The following is a 14,390-nucleotide window of genomic DNA, read 5'->3' as shown; positions in this document are numbered from 1 at the left end:
GCATCCTTGCAGAGCATTTTGGGTGACCGAGTAAGTATCTGCATATTGTACACTGCACAGTAGCAGGCAACACTCTGAGGGCCACATGAAACTGCGAGTGGGACAGATGTGGCCTGCTGGCCTTGAGTTTGACACAAGTGAACTAGGGCACTCATTCATTCATTTGCTGCCTTTATCTACCTAGGATTTTTTACTAGAACAGTTGGTGACATCATTGGGCACATCCACCCACACCCTCATGCTATCCTTCTCTGAACTTTACTGTTATCTTCACAACAGCTGGAGCAGAAATTTATTGTTGTGATCTGGCTGGATAGCTCAGTGGCTTAGACATTTGGCTACAGTGACAGAGGTTGGAAGATAAATTCCTCACTGTGCATCCCAGAAGATCCAGCCTGTATAGTTTTCGGCATGCTACACAGTCCCAGGATGCCCCCAGAAGAAGGGAATGGTAAACTACTTCTGAGTTCTCTCTAGTTAGAAAACCCTAGGAAAAAAAACTCCACATTTAAGTATTTAAATTAATATAGTTTTGTGAACTCTTTCTGTTTGGCCTTGAATGAATGGTTATTTCCTTTATAAGACCTGTTCTAAGGATGAATACTGCTAGAATTGTTGTGTGTGTAATGCGGCTGCTTGCATTTTTGGATGCTCTTTGGTCTGGCTATGGTGACTATCATGATGAGCACCTACCCTTCAAAGTTTATCACTACATTACTGTAAAAAAAAAAAAATCACTATTTGTTATTTTACCAATTTGTGTGACAACAGTGAAGCCTTTTCCTGGATGATAAAATTTCAGGCAATAGTGGGGAAGAGTGATTCTTGGCAAAGGGAAGCCAGAGGAGGTAACTGAATTCTTACCTTTTAGACAGCTCAGTGGTTTAGGAATCTGATTATTCAATATGACATAGCTACTCTCTGAAGAAATCAAGTACTGTATTGCAATCCTACAGTGTAGTCTAGAACATACTGAATTTCCTGCTTTTCGCAGGAAAATGGGATTCTGAAATTGATTGCCACTGCCGCTTTCTACAGCGAGGATGCACAATAATACCCAAGGCCTGTGGTTGTGTAGGCACATGCACAAGTGCACACACAGATACAGAAAGCTCACATCCCCAGACACATTTTTATTTTGGGAGGGGAGGGGTAACCCTGCGTAGACAGGTCCAAGGGCACAAAACAAGTCTTGAAGACCTACAGTAAATCACTGAGGAATTTACTACTTGATCCCGATCTACCTTCTGGTGTAATTTACAATCGCCCATGCAGTGCAGTTCTGTCTTAATAAATTCACAAGTAGGCCTAGAATGACAGCGACAGTAAGCCTATTACAGCGTGGACGTATGCATGCTCACTCGGGAGGAATGCCTTTACAATCTAACCCCTTAAAATGCCGCAAGGAAAGCTAGTTTTTCCTCAGTAGAACCACGAGCGGAATTGGAACACGAGTTTCCACAGCGGCGTAGAAAAGGCTTTGTCTCTCAATGACGCTCGTGTCGGCAAAGCAGGCGGGGGGGAGGCGGGGGCGGTTCTCTACATGCACTTCCTACGGAGCAGCATTTTTAACGTGTGAAAACGCCGGCCCAGGCCTTGGGCCTTGACAACCCCAGGGAGGAAGGCGGTGCTCCGCCCGGCCTTCCGCGGCAGCCTCCGCCCCTTCTCGCGAGCGGCAGTTGGCAATTGTCGCGAGTTCTGCCTTCGTTTTCGGTGCTGCGTCGCTGGCGGGAAGACATGGAGGAGGCCGGAGCCTGACGGAGAGGGAAGGGGAGGTTGATTAAGCGCCAGCTGCCCGCCATGGCGGCGGAAGACTCGGAGCTGGAGAGGTGAGAGAGAGAGAGAGGAAGGCCCGCCACAGGCCGGAGGGCGCGCCAAGGTGATGGCGGGAGGCCGGCTGAGGAGAGGAGGCAAAAGGGTGTTGGGAGGCTTTTTAGGCCTTTTAACACACACCCCGAGAGGTGTATTAAAGGCGGAGGGTGTTCTCCGACACAAGTCAGGTTGCCTTCAGTCAACCGGCTTTGGCCCACACGGTCACTGAGGTCACAAAAAAACCAAACATTTTCAACGACTTCAGAGCGAATTATATAAGGGGAGACGACACGCTACATAATATATCGCTACGTTGGGATGATTTCCTTTGATAGGGCAGCCCTGCAGTCCTGTACGTCCCTATTACTGCGTCAGCTCCATTGGGTGGAACGAGGTTTACACTCCTTTGAGTAAATAGTTGTACAGTATATGGAATTGCGACAGAAAGCGAGCTTGCAGGCCTTGCAACGCCTGGTCTGTTATGGTGGAGCAGTGTTGTCTGATCCTCACGTTTACGGTCTCGCCTTTTATGCCCTTCCCACCACCCGTCCTGTTAGGAGCCTGGGGTAAGTCGGGGTGGAGATAATGGGGTCTTGTTGGTTGTTCTTTTAAATTGTTCGTTCTGTTCATAAGGCCCAAAGGGAGAGATTTAGAAAGACGCCAAGTATTGCTATGTTTAAAGTCACTTTTCTGCAAAATAAAGATTCAGTATGAGGTGTGTGCATATTGGGAAGGAGATAAATCTGTCACATTTCTGTTTAATGTGTCTGGATGCGGTGGTGGTTTTGGCTGCCAGTTGCCACTAAGTTCATAAGTTACTATATTATAACTCACCCAATGTCAGCATCCATTTTTTTCCTGCCCTGCCCTACTGGATTTTTTGCAAATTGATTCATTTATGTGGAAAACTGACAGTTGTCATTGTCATTATCATCTTAGAACTGCAAAGCTGGAAGAGGCCTTATGGATCATCAAGTCCAGTCCCCTGTCAAGGAGGTGCAGTGGGGAATCGAACTTCCAGCCTCTGGCTCTGCAGCCAGATACCTAAACTACTGAGCTATCCAGCAGTTCTTAATACATCTGGAAGCAATGTTTTGAATTTGATTGCAGGATTAACTGAATGGATTTATTTTAAGAAAGGCTAATTTAATTTTAAAATCATAGATTTTTATCCATTGAAATGAGAAAAAGGTTTCACATAAAGAAGGACAGAGAAGAGAGTGAGTCAACAGAGTCTAGTTAGTAACTTGGCTGGTATCTTAAAAGATCTCAGACAAACCTAGAAACAAGAGCATGTGGCCCTTGGTATAAAGGGCTCGGGATAGTGCAAGGCAGCCAGAAAGTGTAGAGGCTTTAGGAATCGCCAAGAGACAAGGTTGCGGAATACTGTAGACAGCAAAACAACAGGCCTAGAGGTGAAAAGGAGGAATTGAGGGGATAGCAGGGGAAGTATGGAATAAGAATAAATATTAAATAGATATTGCTGATTTGAAGTACTAAGTGCGCTTTGTGAGTCTGTCTCCAATGTCTATTAGACTATAAATAGATTAATCTTAGAAGCTGGGAAGCTAGAGGTTGAGAAAGGGAGAGGCTGTATTTCTTATATATTTCATGAAATCAGTTGATTCCTTTAATTTTGGGTTTTTATTGTTATATGCCATCTGGTCGTTTCTGACTTACAGTAATGCTGTGAATTAAATACCTTGAAAAGTTCCTATTATTAACAATCCTGCTCAGGTCTTGCAAACTAAAGATTGTGGTTTTCTTTTTTGGGTCAATCGATATCATGTTAGGTTTTCTTCCTCTCCTACTTTCTTTCATGTTTTGTAGTATTATTGTTTATTCCATTGAGTCTTCTCTTTTCATGATACATCCAAAGTACAGTAGGCTCAGTTTAGCCATTTTAGCTTCTAGAGAGAGCTCAGGCTTGATTTGACCTAGAATCAACTTGTTTTTCTAGGAGTCCATGATATCAGTAAAGATCTGCTCCAACACCACATTTTGAATGAATCAGCTCTTTCCTGCCAGCCTTTTTCATTGTCCGGCTTACATATCCATACGTAGTAATATGGATGATCTTGACCTTGGTCTCCAGTGACATATTCTTACATTTAAGAATCTTATCTAGCTTCTTCTGTCCATGTCTCAGTTTTGTTATGATTTCTTAACTGTATATCCATTCTGATTGATAATTGCCCTGAGGAATAGAAAATTATTCACAACTTTTTTTTTTCATTATCAGATTGAAGTCATATAACTTGGTAAAGCTGTATAATTCTTCTGTAGTAATTGTTTTGTCTCTAATGGTCAACGGTAATCCTTGTTTTTCATTTTCTTCTTTCACTTTGAGCAGCAGTCTGCTGTTTTATGTCAGTCATATGAAGCCAGCTGCATATTTAAATTACTGGTGTTTTTTCCACCAATTTTCATTATTTTATCTGAATATAATTTATTTATTGTACAATATGCTTTGCATATAGAATGGATACACAGCAAAACACATATAGATAGATATGGAGGCAGTGACAGATTTTACTTTCTTGGGCTCCGTGATCACTGCAGATGGTGACAGCAGCCACAAAATTGAAAGACTCCTGCTTATTCTGAAACTTGCTATGGTGCAATAGTAATTATATATTTGCTATATGTTGTGCAATTCCTCTTCATTTTCTGGATCCAACTTTAATATCTGATATTTCTCACTACAGTGGTCCCCCCTTAACAACATTAATTCGTTCCAGCGAAATCGCTGTAGAACGAAAATGTTGTAAAGCGAAAATAAAAAACCCATTGAAACGCATTAAAACCGGGTTAATGTGTTCCAGTGGGCTAAAAACTCACCGTCCAGCGAAGATCCTCCATACGGTGGCCATTTTCGGTGCCTGTATAGCAAGGAATCCATCCCTAAGCACAGCAGGGAGCCATTTTTGAGCACCCAGCGGCCATTTTGAAAACCCGACGATCAGCTGTTTTGATCTTTATAATGCAAAGAATCAGTTCCCGAAACAGGGAACCGATCATCGCGCAGTGAAATCCCCCCATTTAAAACATCGTTTTGCGATCGCAAAAACATCGTCGTGAAGCGGATCCGTCGTAATGCGGGGTAATCGTTAAGTGGGGCATGACTGTATATGCATGGTAGAAGTCTTTTTGTTGTTGTTGTTTTGTAAAATCTGTTTTTGGAAAATCACTTTGCTTACATGGAGATCAATGGAAAGGTCCTGTAATCACTACAGTCTTTCAATATACGTCCCCTTCACTGTCTTTGGGATACTGAACATTTCCAGTATGGGGGCCAGTTTTTCCTATGTTTATTGCCCTATTCTTGTTATGCTTATGATAGATTTGTTCTTCATAGCTTTAACTGCCCGTACTGGTATCCCATTTGTTGCTGGTGGTTTATTTTTCCCTATCACTTTTAGAGCCAGCTTCATTTCTCTTTGTGAAGGTTTGTGCTTTTATATTTTTTCATATTGGAGAAGCTTCAGTTTGTAGGCTGAATTAATAAACTCTTAAGATCTGAAAGATCTATGTGAAGATAACATTTATAACTCTGTATTTTTCCATAGAATGTAACTGAACCACCAGGTAAGTGAGGTAAGGAAATTTGGTAATTTCAGTGCAATAACACCCTAGATGGGTTTGGAGATGATTACACTGTAAACCGCACAGGTCTCTTAATAGAAGAGCCTTTTGGCACAGTGGTTAAACTGCTGTACTGCAGCCAAAACTGTGCTCATGACCTGGGGTTAAAGCCCAGGTTTTGTTGTTGTTTAGTCATTAAGTAGTGTCTAACTCTTCATGACTCCGTGGACCAGAGCACACCAGACCTCCAGTCTTCCGCTGCCTCCCAGAGTTGGGTCAAATTCATGTTGGTAGCTTCAGTTACACTGTCCAACATTTTGTCCTCTGTCATCCCCTTCTCCTCTTGCCTTCACACTTTCCCAATATCAGGGTCTTTTCCAGGTCTTTTCTTCTCATGAGATGGCCAAAGTATTAGAGCCTCAGCTTCAGGATGTGTCCTTCCAGTGAACACTCAGGGTTGATTTCCTTCAAAATGGATAGGTTTGTTCTCTTTGCAGTCCAGGGGACTCTCAAGAGTCTCCTCCAGCACCACAATTTAAAAGCATCCATTCTTCGGTGGTCAGCCTTTATGGTCCAGCTCTCACTTCCATACATTGCTACTGGAAAAAACATAGCTTTGACTATGCAGACCTTTGTTGGCAAGGTGAGGTCTCTGCTTTTTAAGATCCTGTCTAGGTTTGTCATCGCTTTCCTCCCAAGAAGCAGGCATCTTTTAATTTCGTGCTTGCTGTCACCATCTGCAGTGATCATGGAGCCCAAGAAAGTAAAATCTGTCACTGCCTCCATATCTTCCCCTTCTATTTCCCAGGAGGTGATGGGACCAGTGGCCATGAACTTAGCTTTTTTGATGTTGAACTTCAGACCATTTTTTGCACTCTCCTCTTTCACCTTCATTAAGAGGTTCTTTAATTCTTCCTCACTTTCTGCCCTCAGAGTGGTATCATATGCATATCTTAGGTTGTTGATATTTCTTTCCGCAATCTTAATTCCGGCTTGGGATTCATCCAGTATAGCCTTTTGAATGATGTCTTCTGCATATACGGTAAATAAGCAGGGAGACAATATACAGCCTTGTCATGCTCTTTTCTCAATTTTGAACCAATCAGTTGTTCCATATCCAGTTTTAACTATTGCCTCCTATCCCACATATAGATTTCTCAGGAGATAGATAAAGTGGTCAGGCACTCCCATTTCTTTAAGTACTTGCCATAGTTTGTTGTGGTTGACACAGTCGAAGGCTTTTGCGTAGTCAATGAAGCAGAAGTAGATTTTTTTCTGGAAGTGTCTGGCTTTCTCCATAATCCAGCGCATGTTAGCAATTTGGTGTTTAGTTTCTCTGCTTCATCGAAATCCAGCTTGTACTTCTGGGAGATCTTGGTCCACGTACTGCTGAAGGATTTTGAGCATAACCTTGCTAGCATGTGAAATGAGTGCAATTGTACAGTCGTTGGAGCATTTTTTGGCACTGCCCTTCTTTGGGATTAGGATGTAGACTGATCCTTTCCAATCCTCTGGCCACTGCTGAGTTTTCCAAACTTGCTGGCATATTGAATGTAGCACCTTAACAGTGTCATCTTTTAAGATTTTAAATAGTTCCACTGGAATGCCATGATCTCCACTGGCCTTGTTGTTAGCCAGGCTTTCTAAGGCCCACTTGACTTCACTCTCCAGGATATCTGGCTCAAGGTCAGCCACCACAGTATCTGGTTTTTCCGGGACATCCAGATCTTTCTGGTATAATTCCTCTGTGTATTCTTGCCACCTCTTCTTGATGTCTTCTGCTTCTGTGCGGTCCCTACCATTTTTGTCCTTTATCATGTCCATCTTTGCACAAAATGTTCCTTTAATATCTCCAATTTTTTGAACAGATCTCTGGTTTTTCCCTTTCTATTAGCCGTCTCTAAATTGACTCAACCGTCTATTCTTCTGAAGTTGGTACCCAGCTCACGGGGGGGAGGGGGGGTTGCCTGCATAATTGTAAGCTGCTCAGAGAGTGCTTGAAGCACTATGGTGCAGTATATAAGCAGCAGGGTTTGATTTTTGCTTTTAAAATAAAGTGGTGCCTCGCATAACGAGCGCACAGTTTAACGACGAATTCACATAGCGACACTTTTTGCGATCACATTGCGATGATCTAAATGGCCGAAAATCGCATTGCGATGTTTTTTTAAACAGCTGATCGGCAGTTCCAAAATGGCCGCCGGGTGCACAAAATGGTCACCCGCAGCGTTTTTGTGCGCTGCCCTCGCTTACCGAGGCGGCGAAAACGGCGGCGCTGTGGAGGATCCTCGCTCAACGGTGAGTTTTTCCCCATAGGAACGCATTAAACGGAGTTTAATGTGTTTCTACGGGGTTTTTCTTTCCATTTAGCGACGATTCCGGATAGCGATGTTAATCCTGGAATGGATTAACATCACTATGCGGGGCACCACTGTACAAGGAAGAGTCTTAATTTGAAGAAAGTCCCAATATTGGCTAAATGTTTCTGTTTACCAGGTTATTCTTTGTTAGCAAGTTCTAAGTTGTCTGTGTAAGATGTTTACAATAACTAGAAATAATACATAAAGGCAGAATCTGTCTGAATATTTACACTGTAGTAAATATAATGGCTAGACATGGGTATTTCAGGATTGTTTCCCTCAAGGTGGTTGGCTGTGTGGGGAGGCAAGGAAGGGCTGGCTGGGCTCCTGCCAGGATTGGCATGATGACGATGATGGAGATGAGCAGAGCCTGATATGTTCTAAGGGGCAGGATTGGGCCAGGAAAGCCAATACAAAATACTCATGTCTAGTAATAGCATGACTCAGAATGAAAGAATTGCTGCTAATTAATGAGACCTTGATTGAATTCCTGGCAGTGGGCCAGCTATATAACTTTACATATGACTAGGAATTCAGTCAGTGGTTGTTAATTAGTGACTGTTTGGTACTCTGAATTAACTCCAGTGCATTTAGGGAGTCATAAATATTCAAATGGATTCTGGCCATATTTTTACTTTATGAAACAAATATTTTAGTTCCAAACTGTTGTATGTGCAGTGATGGGTGAGGAGTGGAGTTTGAAGTACTGTATCATAAGTATAACAAAAAAGTCAACGTTTTGAACATTTGTTCCAATACAGTAATTTGTTGTCCATCTTTTTTACAAGTAAATTGAGTTGGACTTCGTAACTTAAATAAAAGTAGTGGAATGACATTGAATGAGAGTTTGGAAGAATATAATCTTGGAATGTTTCAATTTCAGCATAAGTTTCACTTAAAATCAAGCTGAAGTTACATCATTCTTTCAGTGATGCCAGCAGTTTCCATTCCAAATCAGTTTGCTTCTTTTTGCCATCAATCCTTTTTTGATAAAAAGTTTTTTTGAACAGCAAGTACTTCTCTGATGACTCCTGGGATTTAGACAGTTAAAGATAAAAGCAGAAAATCAACAATGCATTGCCTTACAGTTGTGATTGCATTTTTGCTTCTTTCACTTGCTTCAGTGAATATGAGATGTATTAATAGCTTGCACTAGTATTTGTCACAAACAACAGAAATGCATCAATTTGGAAGATATTGGAAAATTAATCATAGGAAATGTTTTTCCTTAAATATGTAGGAAAGCAGTAGAAGAACTTCTAACGGAGGCCAAGCGAGGTAAAACCAGAGCTGAAACTATGGGAGCTATGGGCTGGTAAGTTGTTTAGCCAAATAAAGGTGATGCTTTTCTGTTATGTTCATTATCGTGTTCAGTATTTATAAATGTGTGGAGCTCCAGCTATGGGCGCTGTTCTGGTGATGAAGTGCAAATTGCTTGTATATAAATGTATTTGGAATCCCTTTCCACAGGAGGCCAGACTGGCCCCGTATTTGCTGTCCTTCTGCAAGGAAGTGCAGATATTTCTCTTCAGGCAAACTTGTCCTTAGTGGCTGATTGTCTGAGTGGGATTTTTTTCAATAGATTATTGTACTTTACTGCTTTGAGCTGTTTTGGTGGGGTTTTTTTTGTTTGTTTCTTTACTTTTTTGTTTGGTATGTGTTTGATCTTTTGTGTTAGCTTTACGTATCGTATTGTCTTTTAATGTTTTAAGCCACCTTGAATCTTTTTTTAAAGAGGAAGGCAGGGTAAAATACAGTATATATAAATAGGATACTATGCAAATAGTTTAAAGTACAATACTAAGGCTGTGGTCATAAGTATGTTTAAAGTAAATAACTCCCATTTCATATTGGAGGGATTACTTCAGACTAAAGACACCTGGGATTTCAGTATAAATCTTTCACAAATAAGTTAAAAGACAAACTTGCTTCTTTTTTCGGCTATGGTAAGCACAAATGTACAAGAAGTTGATTGAAATCACTAATAATTAATTTTACATAATTGCTCTGATAAAGAAGCATTTTTTTATTTGAAGCAGTGATGCCCATAGAGCCTCTATTTATGCATGGCCTCTATTTATGCATTACAGCTAATATAGCATAATCAGTTGCAGTACCTGTTGGTGGCACCAAGGGTCAGAAGTTTGAATAACAATTGTGTATCCCAGGAAATGGGCTAGCCAGGGTGACCTGTATGTAGTGTGTCTAGAAAAGCGTATAAAATTGTGTGCCTTGTCACCTATGCAGCATTAGCCAAGCTGCGTGTCTCACTGCTCTACCGGAAGGAGTGTCTGGTGAAGCAGTTCTGAATACTTTATACCTTGAAAGTCCTAGGAGGGTTATCATAAGTCAGAAATAATTTGATGTCATATGATTGTTTTCTGTGCATCACAGTCACCTTCATTTAAAAAAAATATTTCTGGCAAAATACTGTTAAAAGTGCTTTTGTATTTCTCAAGGTAGTATACCAACTAGAAATGTATGACGATTCTGTTACAAGCCACAAAGTGTTTCTGACTCCCACCTCCTCTTTCTTAACATGTCATATCCCAAATAATTATATTTTAGGGCAGGGGAGCTATGAAGGCCCCAACAAAGCTTGTTGCCCTACCGGATATTAAAGGAATGATGGCCCTGTCTTGTTCCCAGTGTGGAAATAAACTTTTCCAGAGCGCCCGTTGTTGCCTACATCCTTATCCTGACCAAATTAATAACTGGGTCCTTTATGCTGACAGGCACAAGATGGACATAATACTGCTATCTAATGTTGCACAATATTTAGGTCTCCTTATTTGCACTCTTTCAGTAAAAAACAAAACAAAACAGTGGCATAAGATACAGCTCTGAATCCCCTGTATGATGATATAAGAGAGAGCTGTTTCAGCCTGCTGCAGGAAAAATACGAGTCTTAGGATTGCCTAAAGGCTAACAAATGTATTGTAGTATAAATTTTGTGTACCAGAGCCCCTTTGCCAGTTATGTGACTATTATCTTTGTATGTCACAAAAGTCACAATGTTACATCTTTCTCTTTTGGAGACATCTGGCTACTTGATCCTTTCTGGTACACATCTTATTTCTTTCTGTAGTCCTACAGCTACACTAGGTGGCATACAAGGAGAGCCAAAAACATGTGAAAGAGAGCTGTTTGATTTAGGTACTGGATATGTGTTTGTCAGATAGTTATGCTGTTGCTTTCTAATGTCTCTGCAGGATGAAGTGCCCTCTCGCCAGCACAAATAAGAGGTTTCTTATTAATACTATTAAGAACACGTTGCACTCCCCGAAAGAGCAAGACCAGGGACAGAAACAGCAGGAAAGTGATAAGGAATCAGAGCCAAGCCAGAACAGGGAAGAAACGAAGCCAAAGAGATACAAATCACATGCTTACACACCTAGCTTTCGGTCAAGGCGAAGAGTCAGTTCTTCTCCACCTAGGCGCAGGCATAGGCACAGGAGCCAGAATGCAAATGACAAATACGAAAAGCAGTCAAAGAAATGATGAGAAAAACGTCATTCCAAGCCACGGATTTAATCAGACCCTGAACTTTGATCGGGGAGGATTCTTTGACTACAGAGTATTCTTCAGTACAGATATCTGTGTTGGTTAAAAAAAAGATGTACGTGTTGATAACAAGTTTCTAGAGTTACGCAAAGCAATTTATTGTGTACCTTATTTGAAGAGTCTTTACATTAGAAAAAAAGAACTGATAGTGCATTTGTTTCCCCTCTTTCCACCCAGGTCATTTATATTTCTAGTTCAGCTTGTTTCCTTTCATTGGATAGTTAACATGTTTGTGCTTAGCACAAGTTTTGGGAAGCATTACCAAGATTGATTTACATGAGTGGTGTGCTCTGCTTATGATAAGTTACCTTGTTTCTAAATGTCTTCAGTGAAGCATCTAAACTCATTATTTTTAAAATAGTTTGTTCCGTAGGTATTGCAAACTTGGTGTGCTTCTTAGCCTTCAAATAGCTATATTTTAGCAAGGCATGTAAGAGGGAAATGGCAAGGCTCATACGTTGAGAATGGTTGACGTAACATCTAATATTGTAAATTATTTGAAATAATGAAATAAAAATGGATTTACTATATACTGATAAACATGTAAGAGACTCATGATGTAGTAAAGTGGTTTTAGGGTCTGTGTGGGAATTCCCTTGTACACATGTAACTCTGCATAAGTGATGACTGCTCACCCCTTTCAGATTTAATAGAATTCACTAGTCATGTCATGTATTAATTTGCATAACATATTTCCCAGCAATGAAGTGAATCTTAGACGCTGTGGTGGGGAAGACACTGTTTTGTGTGCATCCTGCATTTTGGAAGATCAGTCACTGGATGGATCTGAAGTCAGTCCACTGTTTGGTATCTGTTTAGATGTATATGTTTGAATCATAACTAATAAATGCAACTCAATGTTGCAGCTTCCCTGTGGAGAAGCAAAGAAGAACAATAGCATCAGGAAGACTAAGAAATAAATTTTACAGAAATCACTGAGGCTACAGTCCTACTGCCCTGTTGTATGAGTTGTGTGGTTTTCTCAAAACTTGTACAAGGAGGTACAGTACTCAATATCTCATTGCACAAATGAAAGTCCTTTTGAAATAAAAGGAAATGATTTTTGCAACAGGCTAGAAATCATAACTGGGCAGAGGATTCTGACCTGAGTAATTGAACAGCAAAACAATACAGTAAATTGTCATTTCTGATCATTGTCTTGTTACACTTGTATTAGTCTAGTGCTCAATGATTCCTGATCTGCTGATAAATTATCTTTGTGATTTCTCTGTTCAGTGACAATATTGATCTATAAATCTGTAGCAGATTTGGGTAAGTGTATGGTTTAGCTGTTTTCAACTGTTGGTGATTTTTTTTAGTTAGTATTAAACCTGAGTTATTTTACTAAATATGTGAGAAGTATTTTCCAGGTATTCAACTGTGAAAAAAATATAATCTTCATTGCATATATACCATTTCACTAAATAAAAGCAAATATGTCTTCAGCTTATTATGTGTCAAGTGCAGATGCTATGCTATATTGTGTCCATCGAGTTAGCTAAATTAATATTTAATTTAGTGTAGTAGGACTCCTGTATCTGTTGGGTAGTGGTTCTTGTGGATACTGTTGGGGAGTGGTTCCCGTGGATACTGAAAACCATGGATAATGGTGAATGGTGTATTTCTAGCATGGTAAAAGGGGCGGAGGAGATTTTTTTCACATGCATTGCCAGAACTGGCCACAAGAGGGTTCCAGAGACCATGCTATGTATTCTTCACTAACAAACATTTATAGCACCGTCTCTGGTGGCTGGTTCTGGTAATACATGTGAAAAAATTCTGGATTCTTTTTTAATAATTTTAATATTTTCAGTCTGTGGGTAAGTGGGTAGTGATCCCATGGATAAGGGGGTCCTATTATATTTGTGCATGTCCGTGTATGTCACAAGTCCTAATGAATGTAGTGGGATTCACACCAAGTTATGTGTGCTTACAGCAAGGGGTATCACATGCAAGTGACATAGTCCCACTTCAGCTGGGACAGGCAAAGTAACAGATGGTTGCCCTAGAACTTCTTTCTTATGGTGAGGAAGGGTCTATGACTATATAATTGCAATTGCTTTCATTCTACAAACTGCAAAAGGCAATTAATTTGATATTGTATATACAGACAGAGACCTCCATTCAATGAGGAATGGGTAGGATAGGTAGTGAGTTCAATTAAATATAATTCTGTTATGTTAAATTATATTTTCAAAATTCTACATTTGTTATAAAATGCCTGTAGGCTATTGGTTGATTTTATTTACTTTTCAATATTAATTGTACAGCAGTTTGCCATAATGGAAAATGTTGGGTGGCATTCTATCTAAAGCCAAATGATTAGAGACTTTTTCTTTACTAGCAGAACTAAAGATAAAATCCCCCCTGATTATAATAGAGCAAAAATATTTTCCAGCTGATGGAATAATTTGTTCACTATTTACCTGTCTTTAGTCTGTCTTTCTACCAAAAATTTCTTTCAAAGAAAGAAAATGCCCTTAAGAAAATACAGAGGAGACACAGCCAACTTCAAGTCAACTTTGAAAGGCAGAAAAGACAAAAGAGACAACAAACTTAACTTTCCTCTGTTAGAATGTTTAGAGTCTGGGAATTATCATCAAGAAGACCCTAATGGACCTTCTAAGCTTTGTCAGTATGTGTCATAGTATCCATCGTATCTGTGGCAAACATTTTTCACTTTAAAGTGGCAAGTTCGACTGCAACTCTCAAAATATCTCAAAAATATTCACCCTTTGAAATAAAATGATTCCATTGGATTTTTTAGACATTTTTTGTTCTCATTAATACTGAATACAATAGTGCTGCAATCACCACTTCCCTGTAACAGTGCCTACTTCCATTAGATTCTATGTACCACTTGTGCTATGAAATTTTGTCTCTCTCAGTAGTACTGGCAATGGGGAAAGTTAATTTAGTTTACACAGAAATACAAATCTATCTAACTTGAACTTATACGGATGGGCAAAGAGAAACACAGGCTCAAACTGGACTCATTGCAGCATTAGATGTGGAACCAGTTTAAGAGGTAAAAGATACAGTACTCGTTAATCCAAGACAAAGCTTGTC

The 14,390-nt window shown here is 40.1% G+C and overlaps 1 protein-coding gene across 1 annotated transcript; it reads left to right on the top strand.

The window, feature by feature from the left end:
- Positions 1–1,646: 1,646 nt before the first annotated feature.
- LOC110076454 (uncharacterized) lies at positions 1,647–12,771 on the top strand. The gene is made up of 3 exons (XM_020788586.3): positions 1,647–1,829; positions 8,998–9,072; positions 10,970–12,771. Exons 1-3 carry the CDS (start codon positions 1,801–1,803, stop codon positions 11,256–11,258), a joined length of 393 nt encoding a protein of 130 aa, XP_020644245.1. The 5' UTR covers positions 1,647–1,800; the 3' UTR covers positions 11,259–12,771.
- Positions 12,772–14,390: the final 1,619 nt, after the last annotated feature.

This window comes from Pogona vitticeps, chromosome 3 (assembly GCF_051106095.1).
Source record: "Pogona vitticeps strain Pit_001003342236 chromosome 3, PviZW2.1, whole genome shotgun sequence".
NCBI classification, from domain to species: domain Eukaryota; kingdom Metazoa; phylum Chordata; class Lepidosauria; order Squamata; family Agamidae; genus Pogona; species Pogona vitticeps.
The sequence above is the reverse complement of the archived record's forward strand: the minus strand, read 5'-3'. Positions and strand labels throughout refer to the sequence as shown.